At 31.9% G+C, this 17,362-nt stretch overlaps 2 protein-coding genes across 3 annotated transcripts; one reads left to right on the top strand and one right to left on the bottom strand.

The window, feature by feature from the left end:
* Positions 1–4,641: 4,641 nt before the first annotated feature.
* LOC18592847 (uncharacterized) lies at positions 4,642–10,889 on the bottom strand. Of its 2 annotated transcripts, XM_018125332.2 has the most exons (10): positions 10,589–10,889; positions 10,341–10,515; positions 10,079–10,237; positions 8,075–8,168; positions 7,736–7,806; positions 6,657–6,708; positions 6,318–6,366; positions 6,086–6,223; positions 5,231–5,350; positions 4,642–5,078 (listed from the first exon to the last, which is right to left on the bottom strand). In XM_018125332.2, the coding sequence occupies exons 1-10, from the start codon at positions 10,786–10,788 to the stop codon at positions 4,919–4,921; spliced, it is 1,218 nt and encodes a 405-aa protein (XP_017980821.2). In that variant the 5' UTR covers positions 10,789–10,889; the 3' UTR covers positions 4,642–4,918. The 2 variants fall into 2 exon arrangements, with proteins under 2 accessions (XP_017980821.2, XP_088664993.1); XM_088808867.1 differs by lacking the exon at positions 10,079–10,237.
* A 3,930-nt stretch (positions 10,890–14,819) lies between these two features.
* Positions 14,820–16,144, top strand: LOC18592846 (glucuronoxylan 4-O-methyltransferase 3-like). The gene has a single exon (XM_018125382.2). It carries the CDS (start codon positions 15,068–15,070, stop codon positions 15,980–15,982), a length of 915 nt encoding a protein of 304 aa, XP_017980871.2. The 5' UTR covers positions 14,820–15,067; the 3' UTR covers positions 15,983–16,144.
* The last annotated feature ends 1,218 nt before the right edge of the window (positions 16,145–17,362 follow it).

Below are 17,362 nucleotides of genomic sequence, written 5' to 3'. Positions count from 1 at the left end.
TATTACTATCATAAGGAGTACTCACAGGTGTGACATCAAAATGTCCAAACCTTTTAAGTAGCCTCTCAACATAATGCTCTTGTGTTAGCATTAAGCCACTATCACATCTTATGATTTTAATACTCAAAATAACTTTGGCTTCTCCTAGATCTTTCATGTCAAATTTAAAAGCTAAAAAACATTTTGTTTTATTGACCACATCAATGCATGTACCAAAAATAATCATATCATCAACATATAAGCTAATAATCACACATTCACTATCAACAGTTTTTTTGTACACACATTTATTAACTCCAACAGTAGAAAATCTATTACTAACAAGAACTTGATCAAATTTCTCATGCTATTGTTTTGGTGCTTGTTTCATGCCATATAATGATTTAATCAATTTACAAACTTTGTTTTCTTGACTAGGAAGAATACATCCCTTGGGTTGTGCCATATAAATTTCTTTTTCTAAATCACTATTTAAAAAAACGATTTTTACATCCATTTGATGAACAACAAGTTTGTAAATTGAAGCTAAGGCAAATAAAATACAAATTGATGCAATTCTTGTTACTGGAGCAAAAGTATCAAAATAGTCAATATTTGGTTTTTGAGTAAAATCTTTTGTAACTAATCTAGCTTTATATTTATCAATAAAACCATTATGATTAAATTTCCTTTTAAAAATCCATTTGCAACCAATTGGTTTCGCTGTAAGTGGTAAATCAACTAATTCTCAAGTTTGATTTTGTAAAATCGAATCAATCTCATTTTTTATGGCTTTTTTCCAAAATAAACTTTGTTTAGAAGAAATTGCATCAGCATAAGTTAAAGGATCATTATCTATAAGATAAGTATAAAAATCATTACCAAAAGAAATTTCCTTTCTTGGTCTTTTACTCCTTCTCAAATCATCATTTTGTATTTTAAAATCATTTTTACTAAAGGGTGTATGAGAAATTGTATCAGTTCTTAATGGGAAAATATACTCAAAAAATTCAGCATTCTTTATTTCAACAATTGTATTACAATCAAGAACATCATTTTTAATACAAGAAATCTATATGCAGCACTATGTTTAGCATAACCAACAAACATGCAATCAGATGTCTTAGAACCAATTTTTCTCTTCTTAAATTCAGGAAGCATTACCTTAGCTAGACACCCCCATACTTTCAAATATTTTAAATTAGGAGAATAATCTTTCCATAATTCATAAGGTGTCTTACCAGTTTTCTTATAAGGTATTCTATTTTGAATATGACATGCAGATAATAAAGCTTCACCCTTCAAATTTTCATGTGCATTGGAACTAACAAGCATAAAGTTCATCATTTCTTTTAATGTCCTATTTTTTCTTTCAACTGCACCATTTGATTTAGGAGAATATGGAGGAGTAATTTCATGAATTATTCTTTTTTTTCCACAAATATCATTAATCGGTATATATTCACCCCCTCTATCTGATATAATTCTTTTTATCTTTTTATTCAGTTGATTCTTTACCTCAACTTTATATTTAATAAACATGTCAAAAGCTTCATCTTTATGCTTAAGCAAATAAACTTTAGTAAATCTAGAATAATCGTCAATAAATGTAACATAGTATTGCTTACCACCTCTAGTCACAGTTTGTTTTAGATTTCCTAAGTCTGTATGAATTAAACTTAATAATTCAGATTCCCTATTTACTGAAATACAAGTTTTCTTAGTTGATTTCGTTTCAGCACATATTTCGTATTTATTAAAGCATCCATTTTTAACACTAGAAATTAAATCTAGTGATTGCATTTTCTTAATATAGGGAATGCTAACATGTCCTAGTCTATCACGCATAAATCAACAAAGTCCATCATGTAAGCTGAAGAATTGCCATTTTCATTCAAAACATTGGAAATGTTAAGTACAAAGAGTCCCTGATTGTAATAACCCTTACCCACAAACACATTATTTGTTGTCATCACGATCTTGTCAGATTCAAATGACACTTTCACCCCAACCTTGCCTAATAAGACCACAGATACCAAGTTTGCCCTTATATTGGGAATATGAAGAACATCATTTAGAGCTAGGGTTTTGCCAAATGTGAGCTTGAGAAGGACTTTCCCTTTACCAAGAATTTGAGCAGTTCAAAAATCACCAAAGTATATTGTCTCTTCTCTTTCTCTTACTAGAGTATAAGAGGTTAAGGTATTTCTGTTTGCACAAATATGCTTGGTAGCACCTGAGTCTACCACCCATTCTTTCACAGTGGCCACCATATTTGCTTGTGAAATGATCGCAGCAATTACATCGTCGGATTCATCTGCTTTGACCAAGTTGACTATTGGATTAGTAGGTTCGTCATTTCTCTTTGCTATTTTCTTGCATTGTGCTGCATGATGCCCTAGCTTTCCACAGACAAAACAACTACCTTTCTTTTTGAAGGTGGGATAAAGAGCTTTAGGTTTATGATCAAGTTTGTAAGGGTACCTTTGTTGACGTTGGGTTCTGCCTTGCACCAGATTGGCTTTAGTTGTAATTTCCTTAGCTTTGGAGGCCTTAATCTCCTTGTGGGTTGTGTCTTAAATGATGATGTGCATAATCAAATCTGCAAGTAACAACTGCTTTTCCTTATGCTTCAGTTGTTGCTTATATCCATTTCAGGATTCTGGCAGCTTCTCAATCAGCAATTCAGCAACAAATTCTTCTTGCAAGTTGATTTTTTCAGCCTTCAAATCATCCACCAACTTGTGGTATTCATTGATCTGACTCTTGATGTCCTTGTCATCTGTCATCTTCCAGCGATAAAAGTTGTCAATCACGAACTTCTGTTTCCCAACATCTTCAACAGTGTATTTGGCTATCATTGACTCCCATATTTGCTTTGCTTCTTTGTAAATGTTGTATACATCAAACAACTCATTAGAAAGTGTGCTAATGATTCTATGTCTGCATACCTTATTTGCATGCATCCATGGTTCTAGCATCTTGACATCATTTGGCTTGGAATCAATTAGTGCAAAAACCACCCCATGAACATCAAGGATTAAAAAAAAATCCTTTCTTGCCACCTTTTGAAGTTTCTACCATCAAAGACTTCTATTTTGGAAATATTTGGAAATGGTTTAGCATATGAAACCGAAGGCATAAGAGTAATGGTCATCGAAGTGGAAGCTATGGGGAAACCGTTGACATTGGTGGTGGTAGTAGGGACAGAAGCAGCAGCATTATCAACGTGGGAATCCATTATCCTTAAGAATGTTAAAAAAAAAAATATAATCAACAAAGGAATATAAAACAAGTAAAACAATAATTGATCTGAGACGTGGTATCACAGTCTTTAAGGATAATTTTCGCCCCTTCGGAGTATAAAACTCGATGTAAAAAGACTGTAGTGGTTATCCTCCAAGATTCAACAGACGCTTCCTTATAGTTTGCACAAACTATTAAGGGATGACAGGAACAGTAAAAAGGAAAAAACCCAACTAGAAAAGAAAGGAGGCAGAGAAAGCTTAAGAGGAGAAAGGAGGCAGAGGAAATTAACGGAGAAAGCTTAAGAGAAGAAAAGCTTTGGTGTGTGTTGTAAGTGAGGGTGTGAGGCTGTATTTATAAGCATGGGTGAAGTGAATGTTGCACCAAATAAGGTAAACGTTGCACCAGATTAGGGAGTTGAGAAAAACCTGATCAACATTTATATTAAGTCAGATAAACGTTGGAGCAAAACTAGGAGAACCAGGTAAGTATGGTAGACTTTGAGTTTGATTTAATCAAAGGTTGGAAAAGCTTAAAAAAAATTAAAGCCAAGGTACAAAAAGTCACTTGGGCACAACCCACGTGTGTATTCGCATGCAGGGAGGGAATTTGAAATTTCTAAAGGTTTGGCTCAATTTTATATGCGCCCGAACTCAGTCCATTTTTCTTACTTGCAACAAGTTTATAATTGATTTTCATATTTAAAGCATTCACTTTTTATGTATCTTGACAACGTGAGATGTTTGAACTTTATGAAATATACTATCTTTTAACACATATATCGTATGAAAGTCTCGAAAGTCCCAAAAGTCCTTGACCTTCACCGTTCCGTAGAGAGGATCACTACGGTACGCACGTATGAAACATTTGTATCCGCATTACGAGCACTACCAGCATCAACATCAACTTGGCATCTCAAGCGGCTGCTTGTGCGCGAGACATACAGCAAGATCCCAAGTGCGGCATTGGCCTGACCTACAGTCCAAATGTTGGCTGGGTTAGGGTACGGGACAGTAGGCAAGGGCGTACTATCTCTCGAGTAAACGTCAGCACGTTAGACAGCACTAGAAAAAGTGCGAAAGGCTTGCTGCAACCTGATAAGTTGCGAAGTGAGTGGTACGGAATTGTACCAGTTTGTGTTACTAGCAATGTGCTCAGTAATCAATTGAAACCTTGTAGATTCAGCAATCATCTGAACTAGAACCAGCAGTGCTTTAGTGCAATTCTGCAATGCATTGTTTTTGTTCGAGGTCGGATCTTCCATTCTTGCCAGGATAGCAATGGCATTTCCCAGATTGTGTAAACCCAGCTAAAGAGTTTCACAAGTGACATCTTCGCCAGTATAGCAACAATCAAATTGTGACCATCTACATAGCTTCCGCTATATAAGAGAGATGTTGATCCAAAAATCGAAAATGAAATCAACTGGTGGGGTTATCACCCTCCACGTGGGTGGGGGTACTACTATTACTATTAGCCCTCCCCGTCTTTATTATAAAAAAAACAATTACAAATGCCCATTTACATACTACTACACCCCATTGTCATCTCTAAAAACACCTCAATGGTACGAATCACTTGCAAGTAAACAGCTATTTATGTTACTCCAAAAATGAATGTAAATATTCTGCCATATTACTTCAAAAACATGTCATCAGATGGTTTACAAATGCTCACAAGATCATTTCATTAATCAAACAAGTCTCGTCTGGCTAAAGCCCACATCTAGGGAAGCTACAGCAAGATGATCACACCTACTTTGAACAAATTTCTTCCGAAATTCCTCGAATCGGCCTGCCTTAATTGCTTCCCTTATTGATCGGAAAAACCCCAGAAAATGGTGGGTATTATGTCTGCAACATCAAGTACAAACCTGTGAGTATCTTGATGGAGAAAACCTCACCAGAAAAGATTAGTGTGTTTTCAACAGTGAGGAACAAACAACGATAAAGACAACTTCAGAAATGGTTATATAATATGGTGGGAGAGAAGAAAAGGACAGTACATTTCCAGCAGAATTTGGGCCAACATTTCGTGAACATTGAGTAGATGATTAATGTAGGCTCGGGTATGATTTTGGCATGTGTAACATGTACAGCCTTCAATAATTGGTGTTGTATCTTTCCTGAATAAGGTAAAAGCCAATAAAAAAACACATGAGATTGTCAATGGAATTTACCAAATTTCATAAGTGAAAAACATAAATTCCCAGTGAGACACAGATGATTTGTTCTATGGCTAATATGGATCCAAAATGACTCATCCACATGCATAAAACATCTTCAACTTCAGTTAGAAAGTGACAGCAACCAAGAGATAAAACCAAGTGATGTAGGAAGTATAAATGCATCCACATAGCATTTGCTTTGTCCTTTTTTTTTTATTTACAGTGAAATCTAATAGAAAGTATAAGATAAATAATGAAAGAAAAGATAAAATTTTCATGCCAAATGGTACCTTTTTAAGTAATAATGTATTAAGATAAGCAGATGATATACATTATAAAACTATCACCTCTAATCTTTTCCAATGTAAAAGAAGAAAGAACAAAATAATAGAAGCAACTAAATTGATGCTATACAAAGTATTCAAGTTCCAAAGAAGTGTAAACAACATTTGGTAGATCATTCAAAGCTGTAAAAAAAGAGAAAAAAAAATGATACAAAATACCAATATTCCTATGCTTCATAGGAAAGTGCATGATGATAGAAATTGTTATAGAAGGCATAAACCAACCTCCACAAATTATAAAAGTTTTGAGATATGAACAAAAACTATCAACCTTTAACCTGAGGCAACCAATTTTTTTTTTCAGCAATAGCATTATTCTTTAAAAGAACGAAGATATCTTGTAAATTACCTAAACACTGTTGCTCTCAGATTAATTTTTCTGAGGTCGCTTCCTACATCACTTGACGCAAGATTGGATGCATTTATCTCCATGCTGTCTAGAGGAAAGGTAAGTGCAAAGCCTCCAAGTGTAAGATGGTAAATATATCTGTAAAACAGTGACAGAAAATTGACTTCAAGTGATTAGAGAAAGGAAAAGACAGGTCAGATGATGATAATACATAGTGAACTAAGCTACATACGTCGACTCAAAAAGGTCAACACCTGCAGCAACACCCTGCAATATTTCCTCTGTGAAATCAAAAAAGAAATTAATTTGTGAAGATGTGATTACATTACAAATCAATATAGTAAAATTATAAATGTGTTTCTGGAACATAACTGTGCCAACAATGATAGAGATGTGAATCCAGACTGCTCCACATCTAACACCTCTTTTTCCCCTTCAAAATTGACTCTCATGATGACCAGAAGAGACCCCCCACCCCGACAGAGAGAGGACACAGAGAAAAGAGAAGAAAAAGGTAATGAAAAAGAAAATAATAGATACAAAGTGAAGAAAACAGAAATTAATTCGATACCTGGTAGTCCAAGCCCACATATGAACCGTGGCTTTTCCTCTGGCAAGGTTTCCTGAGTATTAACTAATACTGTTAGAACTTACAATTACGAAAAGAACATAGTATTGCCACTCTATTGCTGCAATTAATCCAGAAAATATAAACTTGCCAAGCCAATGAGCATAGTTGCAATTTAATTATTTCTCAAACCAGGTAGGAAACTCTGTGGAACTACCATCCAAAATGAGCCATAAAGGATGCACCTTGTGATTATCCATTGGAGATTGAGTTATTGAGAGATTTAGAGAATTCTGTGATTGAATGATTGAGTTTTCCCTCTGTTGCTAGAAGGTTCTAGGTTTGCTGTTAACAGCACAAGAACAACACCCATAAAACTTTCTTCTAGTTTCTCGACTGTCCAGAAACTCCAGCAACCATTCTAATATTCCAGCCTTCTTTTAAGATAAAATCTCAATTAATTCATATCCAAATTGGTTCTTTAATCCTAACCCTAATTCCAATCAAAGCCATAAATCCTAGAATTCCTAATTTTTCTAGCCCAAGCTCACCATAAATCCCACCTAGGCAGATTACCCCGAATGTGTGTCCCATATCATCACCCCACTAGGATGGGATTCCAACTAGAAACTTACTAATGAACAAGTGAATAACCAACTTAGACTCCAAGGAAATAACCTAAGCTCCTAAATAAACTAAAGTTGACAAAATAACATAATAAACAGGGTACAAAATGGACAAAATTACAATTCCCCACCCTGGAATTCATAATATAAATAAAATCCTAAATTGGAAAACGAAACTTGTGCAACAAAGAGCAATGAATTAAGTATTTCAATGGCTGCATCAATTAGCCTTAACCTTGGTATATTTTGTGCTTATGACTATACATTTGGTCCTTTACACCAGAGGAAGAGACTCACTCTGCCACACTACTGTTATCTTACAAACCATTTGTTTTTCACAACTTTTTTCCTCTTTAATCTACACATCCAAACATTATTGAATTTTCAATTATGCATTTTATATTAGTATAAGTTAAACTGATTACTTTTGCCTAAAATACGGGTTAAGTTACTCACAATGACAGCATTAAGCAGAGCAGGGCGCTCATTCATGCTCTCCCCAAGCCCAAACCCTCCAACCCAATAACCTGCATAAGTTATGTTAAAATCATTACTTTACTTACTCGACACCCAAAATGGATTTGCAAACCAAAATAAACACATTAAAAATATGAACTATGAATAAAATGAAATCTGAAAGACCTAACTTTCAACGTAGCAAGCATGCATACACATTATGAAGAACGGATATGCCACTAACCCACGTGTACTGGAGTCATACACGTACTGGAGTCAAGCAACAGACTGAATGTTAAAATTTTATAGCATAAAGAAGAGTCCAATTCATCGATATACCTGATACATTTCTCCTAGCTACCTCTTGGGCACATCGTTGTCTTTCTTCTAAACTAGATCCTCCAACAATAGCTCCAAAAACAGCTCCACCTACCTAAAATCCATGAGTTAATACAAGCTCATATCAATCAGCCTAAATGTCACAGTGTATGTTTGGAAAGCTATACAAATGTTATTTTGGCATAATAATTATCCAATAAATTTAAAACTAAACACATTCCACAGTAAATGCTGACAAATTCATAACATTCAACCAAATATTTGCTTAAACCTTTCATCTACAATTCCACATAGAGAGAAGACAATAGCCATATATTCCTTAAGAAGGCACAGCTCATAATTTCATTAATCAAAGCCCACCTGATTCCGGTAAGTACTTATGAGAACCCTTAGATTGTTCCTATCTTCAAAGAAGCAGGACTCTCACATTATCTACCTACTTAACAACTAAATATCAGCTCCAACTTAAAAAAAATAAATCACATTGCTCGTAATCCTAACATTCTAATGAAAATATGGTTTGATCTAAATTTATCAAGACCTTGTATTAAGCAAGAATAGAATAAAAGAAGAGGGGTGGAGCAAAAGGATACAATTATCCTCTGCTTTGATTAGAAAAGGAGAGGAAAGTAGAATAAAGCATAGGGCTTTTGTACTATTGCATCATACATTAATCTGGAACAGTTAGCAAGAGAAAATTTTAGGGGCAAGAATTATAAAAGGGAATATTTTACTCTCAAATCTTTCAGGTTTGAAGGTACTTAAAAGGTGGCTTTTGCAGGTTCAGGCAGATTTGATTCACATCCAAATCCTCTGCTCTGCTTTATAAAATGGGATAGAGCATAATATTTTTTAACCACTTTTACTACCTTCAAGTCCAGTCTCCCTTCCTCCAAGCACACTATCCAAATCTTCAAAGGACATTCATGAGGTCTCCACCCACACAACCAATACAACTCAAGTCAATTGAGGTATGATCCAAGACTAGTTGGTAGTGGCAATGTTAATCAATTTTCTCCAATGTACTTAAAAGCTGTCCTCTTAGTCATCCCAATGCCAAATCCTTGTTTTTAAATACCTCGACCAATTGATCCACCTCTATCTCTCTTTACTGTTTCTACTTGAATCAAATTAATTTAACATTCCCACAAAATGACTTCATTTCTTTTGGTCTCTTCTTGCATCATGAGACACACATTTTAACATCCTCATACAAACTAAACTCATCTTGTGAACATGCCATTCTAACTACCCAACAGCCATACAGGATAGCTGGACCTATGGCTACTTTATAAAAAAATCCTTTCAAGCCTGCTGCCATCTTATAACCACACAAAATCCTTGTAACACTCTCTAAACCATCTAATCTACTCTGTCCCATGAATACCATCCTCTTCCACTTCTCCTTCCTTAATCATCGATACTGAATATAGGTACTCTTAAGAACCTCCTGATCATCAATTTGAACTTCATTATTATCTCTGTTTATTCCTTTCACTAGAATTGCACTCTATATATTATGTTTTGCTCCAGCTTGACCTCAAATACCTTATACTCTCAGGTAGTCTTTCAATGTTCTAAGTTTAGATTAACTGTAGGCTTAGTCTCATAATCTAAAACTTTATCATCTTTTAAACAACATGCACCAGGAAACTTCATCTAAAAACTAAAACTACAAAGGAAGAAGGAAGAAATTTGATTTTTTTTAATGGTTTCAAACAATATGCTGGCATGTTGTGGAACATTATTAATGTGACAACACTCCAATACTTTCTAAACCTCCACATTGCACAAAGCAATGGTGTTTGTAAATTAAAATCCAGCAAAGTTCAAATGCTATGTAAGTTAGAAATTCACAAAAAGAGAACATAATAAACAGCAACTAACAATGAAACCGATATTGGTTTTACTTTATGATAATTATCAGTTTAAAAAAGCCAAAAACATGTTATTCAAGTTTTAGTGAGCCAAAGAACACAGAGAAAAGGCGAGGAAGAAAATTACTGGGCTTGACACAATGCATTCATCCAGCCATTTAATAGTCCGATCCACTGAGGTCTTGTTCCTCTTATCAGACACCCAGGCAGGCACTTCATCAGCCAAAGTAGCCCACAGCTCGGGCTTCATGGAAGATATCATTTCCATATATTCTACTGGTTTAATCTGGTAACCATATTACAATTTTACACAAAATTATAAAAGGCCTAAACATGAATAACATTTCACAAGTGATTAAATGAAAATTTTGAATTTGAGCAAAATATACCAAAAGACGACCACAAGGGGTCTCGAAAGACGCCCCAAGTTTGTTAGTGCCATTAGCTTCCGGAAGGCATTGAATGGAATCCCTCGGTACAGCCACAAACCCATATTCATGCAAACCGAGCAGCTGGTGAAGCCCTCCGATTTTTGATATTGTTTTGATTGAAAGGCCTTCCAAGCTGCAAAATATACAAAATGTGTTCAGCAAACAAGAAATGAAGGATAAATCAAAGGAAAAAAGAAAGAACTTACAAGTGAAGGGGGCTGACATAGAGGAGACGGGAGTCAGGGGAAGGGAGGGAAGGGAGAAGGTCAGGAGAGATGAAAAGGGGCAGGCCTTTACGGGTGGAGAGGAGAAGAGAAGGAGTCTCGATGGGGGTTGGGCAGCAGCTCAGGTGGAGCACACCTGCCCGTGCGCTTCCGTTGCTCCATGCCTTCACGGCGAACTTCATGCCACTGCTGTTAACCGAATTGGAGCGGGAAATAGGCCGTCTTCGGGGAGCGGGGAGCAGGGACAGGGTTTTGTTGAGGTTTATTCACATCCCTGCTTTTCTTGTGTTCATATGTTTACACCGAATTTTTTTAAAAATAATTATACATAAAAATTTTAAAATGGAAAACAATTATTATAAAGACAATTAATGTCACAATTATATAAATTTTATAATAATAATCCATAAATTATTCTTAAATTATCTATTTTTTATAAATATTATTTTCAGGTAATAATTACAATTTTTTAAATATAAATATATATATATATATATATATATATATATATATATATTATGAATTAGTCAGTGTAACCTTTGTCCAAACATGTCCAAACCAATCTAGACAAGCCCAATCTCAACCAAATTCAGTCACAGATCAAGTCAACTTCAACTTTTGAACTTTGGTGGTGCATAATATTTTGTAAAACAATGGAATTAATGAGAATATAATATGAAAAATATAATTATAGAAAATGTGATTATTAAAAATATCTATAATATATATATAAGTAAATGTTTCAATTTTTTTTAATTTTTTTCAATTGAATGAAATGTCATTCAATTAGAACTCCTTTTTATTTTTTTAACCTTTCGTTTTCTATTGAATTAATTTTTTTTACACTTTATGCTAAAAATAAGTTATTTTTGACATTTGAAGTGTTTTTTTTTTATTTTTTTTTATTTTAATAAAAAATATTTAAAAATAATAATTTTTAACTTTTAATGCTTAGAAGATAGATTCATTTTATATTTATCAATTACAATTTAATATTAATTTTTATCTATATTCTCTTATTCTACATGAACTTGAATTTATAATATATAGACATCTCTTTTATACATAAATATGTAAATTTTAATAAATATCCATCCAATTTATTATATAAAAGTAGGATAATTGATTGGGTCAATTGATTGACATTTGTCATTCTTAATTAAATTAATTTTTTTACACCTTATGTGAAAACTACATTGTTTTTTACATTTGAAGGGTTTTTTTTTTCTTTTTTACCTTTATTTGTTTTAGTAAAAATATTAAAAAACAATAATTTCTAACTTTTAATGTTTATAAGATAGATTCATTTAATATTTATGAATTACAATTTAATATTATTTTTTGTCTATATATTTTTTTATTTTGCATCAACTTGAATTTATAGTATATAGACATCTCTTTTGTACATGAATGAATGTTTAAATTCTAATAAACATTCATCCAATTTATTGAACAAAACAAAAAAATCAAAAAGGCCTACTCATTTTTCAATATACATGACGCACAGTCATCATTGAATAAATAAATAAATTGAATTTGATAACCTTTAGTCATTCATTTTATATATAAAAGATATATAATACTAAAAATTACTAATTATTTTATATTGATAGGATCTTTATATTATACTATTGCCTTCTATTCAATAATTGTTTGTTTTAATCTATTAATAGTATACGTTATATACTTTCTCATTTTGTAATAGTTTATTATATATCTAATAGTTTTTGATAAGATTATCGTCTTTTTTAGATAAATTCTGTTTTAAATAGGATAACTAATTGGGTCAATTGGTTGTCATTCTCTATTAAATTAATTTTTTTACACCTTATGTCAAAGCTGCGTTGTTTTTTTTACATTTGAAGGGTTTTTTTATTTTTATTTATTTCAATAAAAAATACTTGAAAACAATAATTTTTAATTTTTAATGTTTAGAATATAGATTCATTTAATATTTATCAATTACAATTTAATATTATTTTCTGTTTATATCCTCTTATTCTGCATGAACCTAAATTCATAGTATTTAGATATCTATTTTATACATGAATGTTTAAATTTTAATAAATATTCATCCAATTCATTAAACAAAATAAAAAAATCGAAAAGGTTTATTCATTTCTTAATATACATAGCACATAGTCATCATTGAAAAAATAAATCAACTAAATTTTGACAACCTTTAGCCATTCATTTTATATATAAAAGATATATTATTATAAATTAATAACTATTTTATATTGATAGGATTTTTGTATTATATGGTTGCCTTATATTGTACAACTGTTTATCTTAATATGTCAATATTAGATGTTATATACTATTTCATTTCTTAATATTTTACTGTTTTATTATCATATATGTAGGTACAAGTTTCCGATAACTAAAACCAGAGCAAATAATTATTTTCAATTAATACCAGCTTATTTTTTTTATCAGTAAAAACCAGATATTCATACAATTCACTAATACAATATTACTTTCTCTACAAACTCTTTTGAAGGTACCAAATTGAAATCTACTCTAACATAATCAATATTTTCTATTATCTTTTTCGTAGCTACCATTCTAGTTTATAGTATTTAATATGAAAACACTTTATTCAGAAAGTAGTATAAATTTAGAAAATTACTTTTATATATGAAAAATATAAAATTAAATAAATTTGTATTTTTTTAATATAAATTTTTAACATTTCAATTGATTCCTTAAAATAATAAAATATAGCACGACAAAAATAAAATTAAAATATGTAAAAATATTAAATATTTATTTTTAATAAATTATTTAAATTTAAAAAAATTAATTTAATTAATTTAAAATAATTAATCAATTAATATTAATCACATATTTATATAACTAATTATTGTTTTAAATTAATTCATATGCTCTTTATTTTAAATTTTATATATAATATATTGATTGTACATTTAATTATTTTTTTTACTTAACAAATAAAATTAATTTTTTTGACACATAGAACTCTACTTTCCTTTTTTTTTCTTTCTTTTCTTTTTTCTCAACTTCCTCCTTGCATCCATCTTTTCCAGCAAACATTAGCTTAAAGAAAGGTAAAAGAAGAAGAAGAAGAAGAAAAAGTTGAGGATAATTTAAGAAAAAAATTTTAACTTTCCCTCAATTAAGAGAAAGAAACATTCTTTCCGTGAGTTAAGGAAATGACATTATCTTGAAATTTCTTGAAAAATCTGAAATTTCTTCATTTAAGATTCTGGAAAATTTTAAGGTTTTCAAAATCTTCTTATTTTTTTGAATTGTGTTTTAGAATTTTTGAATTTTTTTTCTATTTTGCAATTTTTCTTTTGATTTTCCTTTTGGATTTATAAGTTCTAACTCTGGAGAGATTTTGTTTCTTTACACCTCTGGATCATTTACTTTTTTTTTTTTCTTTATGCACAAAAGTTTAATTTGGGTTAATTAAACAAGGACTACTCCATGTAATTTTTGATGAAATTTTAAGATTCCACAAACCAAGTTAAAATATTAACCCATGTTCTTCATTTTATTCTATTAATTTATTAACTTTTTAAAAAATATATATCTTAATAAAACATATGACAACTCTCTAACCTTACTCATTGATTGGTTTGCTGGTGTGGGGTATGAAGAATAAATATAATTAGACAAATGGTGATATAGAATCCTAATTAGGTGGGGTTTAACCAATAAAGCCAAAAGGCTGTGGGAGGGATTTTGGCTTTCAAACTGAGAACCAAAGAAACTAAAGGTTGTAACAACCATAACTCCTTTTCAACATCAACTAGTGTACCTTGAAGCCAGCACATCCATCCCCTTCTGTACCCATTAATTTATCTTGTAAACAGATCATGGTATCATCAACCCTTACAACCACTTCACAACTTCCATATAAGAAAATGAAGAAAAATTAATGGATTCAATTATTCAACCCCACATTAGCAGACCTACCAACCATGCAATTTTTAATTTAATTTGTATATTCCAACAGAAAACCCTTTGGGAATTAGCTTTCCTGTCCACATCATGCTCTTCAATCATCAATCAATCTCTCCTTTTTTTTCACCTTTGCTTCAACTCTAAGATCAAGTCAGAGCAGCAACAGCAACACCAATTACAATTAGTTTTCCCTTTTTTAAAGACTCAATGATTTGATGTCATGATGGCATTTTGGGGGGGGGGGGGGGATGGGGGTGGCTCCAAGCTCACCCAATTTACTTTGATCCCTTTGAAGAGGTAAACAAAATTTTACATTTTTTGGTTTATGATTTTAAGAAAAGCAACACAAAGTTCATAATTCCTTTGTCTCCTAGTCTCGTCCCCAAGGACCCCAACCATATACTAAAGAAAAATATAACCTGAGGAAGGGCTTATAATAACTCTAAACGAACTTTACTTCCCCCCCCTGCCCCCCCTCCCTCTCCGATCTCTTTCTCTTTCCCTGGAAGAGGAATTGAAGCAAGAGCAATGAGGTCTAAACCTCAGTCTGCCTTGAACACCAAGCTCATCCTGATCTGTGCTTTCTTTCTTCTTTTCCTCCTCCTGGTGATTATCACAAGCTCTACATTTTCCAAACAACAACCATCATCATCACCCATTTCAGAAGAAACCCACATATCAAACTCAACTACAGATCCCATTCAGGATCCAAAACCAAGTGAATCAAAGCCAGAACCTTGCCCATTCACACCCCTGACGCCAACATGCTCGAAAGCCCCACCGTCTCTTGCCAATGCTCTCGTCCACTATGCAACCACCAACATCACCCCACAACAGACTTTCAAGGAAATCTCAGTCTCAGCAAGGGTTTTAGAGAAGAAATCACCCTGCAACTTCTTGGTCTTCGGCTTAGGCCATGACAGCCTCATGTGGACAGCTCTTAACTACGGCGGGCGTACAGTTTTCCTGGAAGAAGACAAGGCATGGATCGAGCAGATCAAGCAGAAGCTTCCCACTTTGGAATCGTACCATGTTGAGTATGATACCAAAGTTCACCAAGCAGATGATCTGATGGAGACAGGAATGAAAGAGGAATGCAAAGTTGTGAGTGACCCTAGATTTTCCAAGTGTCAGCTCGCTCTCAAAGGGTTTCCAAGTGACATTTATGACATAGAGTGGGATCTGATCATGGTGGATGCCCCCACTGGGTTCCATGATGAAGCCCCTGGGAGAATGAATGCTATCTACACTGCCGGGTTGATGGCTAGGAACAGAGAAGAAGGAGAGACAGATGTTTTTGTGCATGATGTGGATAGAGTTGTGGAGGATAAGTTCTCGAAAGCTTTTCTTTGTGAAGGATACTTGAGGGAACAACAGGGGAGGTTGAGGCATTTCACCATTCCTAGTCACAGAGCTCGCTCTGGTAGACCCTTCTGTCCTTAGTTTAATTTTGGAGAGGCCCAAGGAATTGGAAAGGATGCTTTCATTGCTATTATCAATTTTTTTTCCCTTTTTCAATCATCAGATTTATTCGAGAAATTTTCATTTTTAATGACTTTTCTTTTTTGGGATCTATGTTTATAAAATTATAGTAAATTTGGTTAATTTTTATTTGTGTTTCTCTTGATTTTTTATGCTAATATTTATGTATAAAACAATACAATTAAGTACTCATTATTCGTCTTTTTCCTTTTTCCTTTTACTTTTTTTATTCATGGTAATATTTATTTAACTTTGGATAAAATAATTAATTATTTTGGTTAAATGGGTTTTTGGTTTGCCAATAAGTCAATAACTATTACTTGTGTGAAATTTTTTAATACCATATTGATATTATTTGCTAAGCACATAAAGCCACGAAATTAAATAGAAATGAACTCTAATTTTATTTAACTAAATTTAACAAACCAAACTTACACAAAAGTGCATACCTTAACGGTTTGAATCTTTTCTATACATAGACCTCATTGAAAAACTTCATTCGATAGTTTCAACTCGTAAAAATAACTCTTAATTTACACTTGTGTCTAATTAATTAAATTAGTGTTACGGTCAACATTAACTTGTAAAGTATTGTTTGCTTTGACTTGTTAGGATTGTAACAGTTCGTAAAATAACAAGTTTTGGATATTAGCGATGTAGCAATGAGTACAATCAACTCTTATTGGAGTGTGAGTAGATGTTATGATTTTAGTAAGAAGTCATGAATCTCACATTCGAAAAGATGTTATGATTTTAAAAAAAAAATTATGAATTTCACATCGAATGATATATTTAAAGGTTCATATTATCTTCAATCTATAATACGAAATTGTGACAATTGATCAAAATAGGTGATGTCATATAAGATTTTACAAGATTCAAAAATAAGTTTGAATGGTTTTGATTTTGTGTAATGTTGCTTCGAGTATAAATTGAATTTGTTTAAATTTTTGAATTTTTTAATCAAATTGAGTGAGTTCGATTTGAAGATAAAACGAATTTTTAGTTTGGAATAAATTTTTAAACTTTAAAGGTATAATATTTAAAAAGTTCTTAAATTATTTAAAATTTTTTATATAAATCTTTATATTTTTATTATATTTAATCAATCTTTTTTATTTTTATTTTAAATTAAATAAATTTTTTATATTTTTATTTTGAATAAAATAAATTTTTATAATTAATAATTAATTTAATAAAATATCTATTATTATTTATGTTACGTAATACTAACGGGATTGACGATAATGTGATATAATAATTTAATATGATAATATAATAATGTGATATTTTTTATCATTTATTTTAGTATCATATATATAAAAAATAATAAATGATATT

The sequence above is a fragment of the Theobroma cacao genome, chromosome 8, assembly GCF_053813885.1.
Source record: "Theobroma cacao isolate CCN51 chromosome 8, ASM5381388v1, whole genome shotgun sequence".
Lineage (NCBI taxonomy): Eukaryota > Viridiplantae > Streptophyta > Magnoliopsida > Malvales > Malvaceae > Theobroma > Theobroma cacao.
This window is presented reverse-complemented; position numbering and strand designations above follow the sequence as displayed.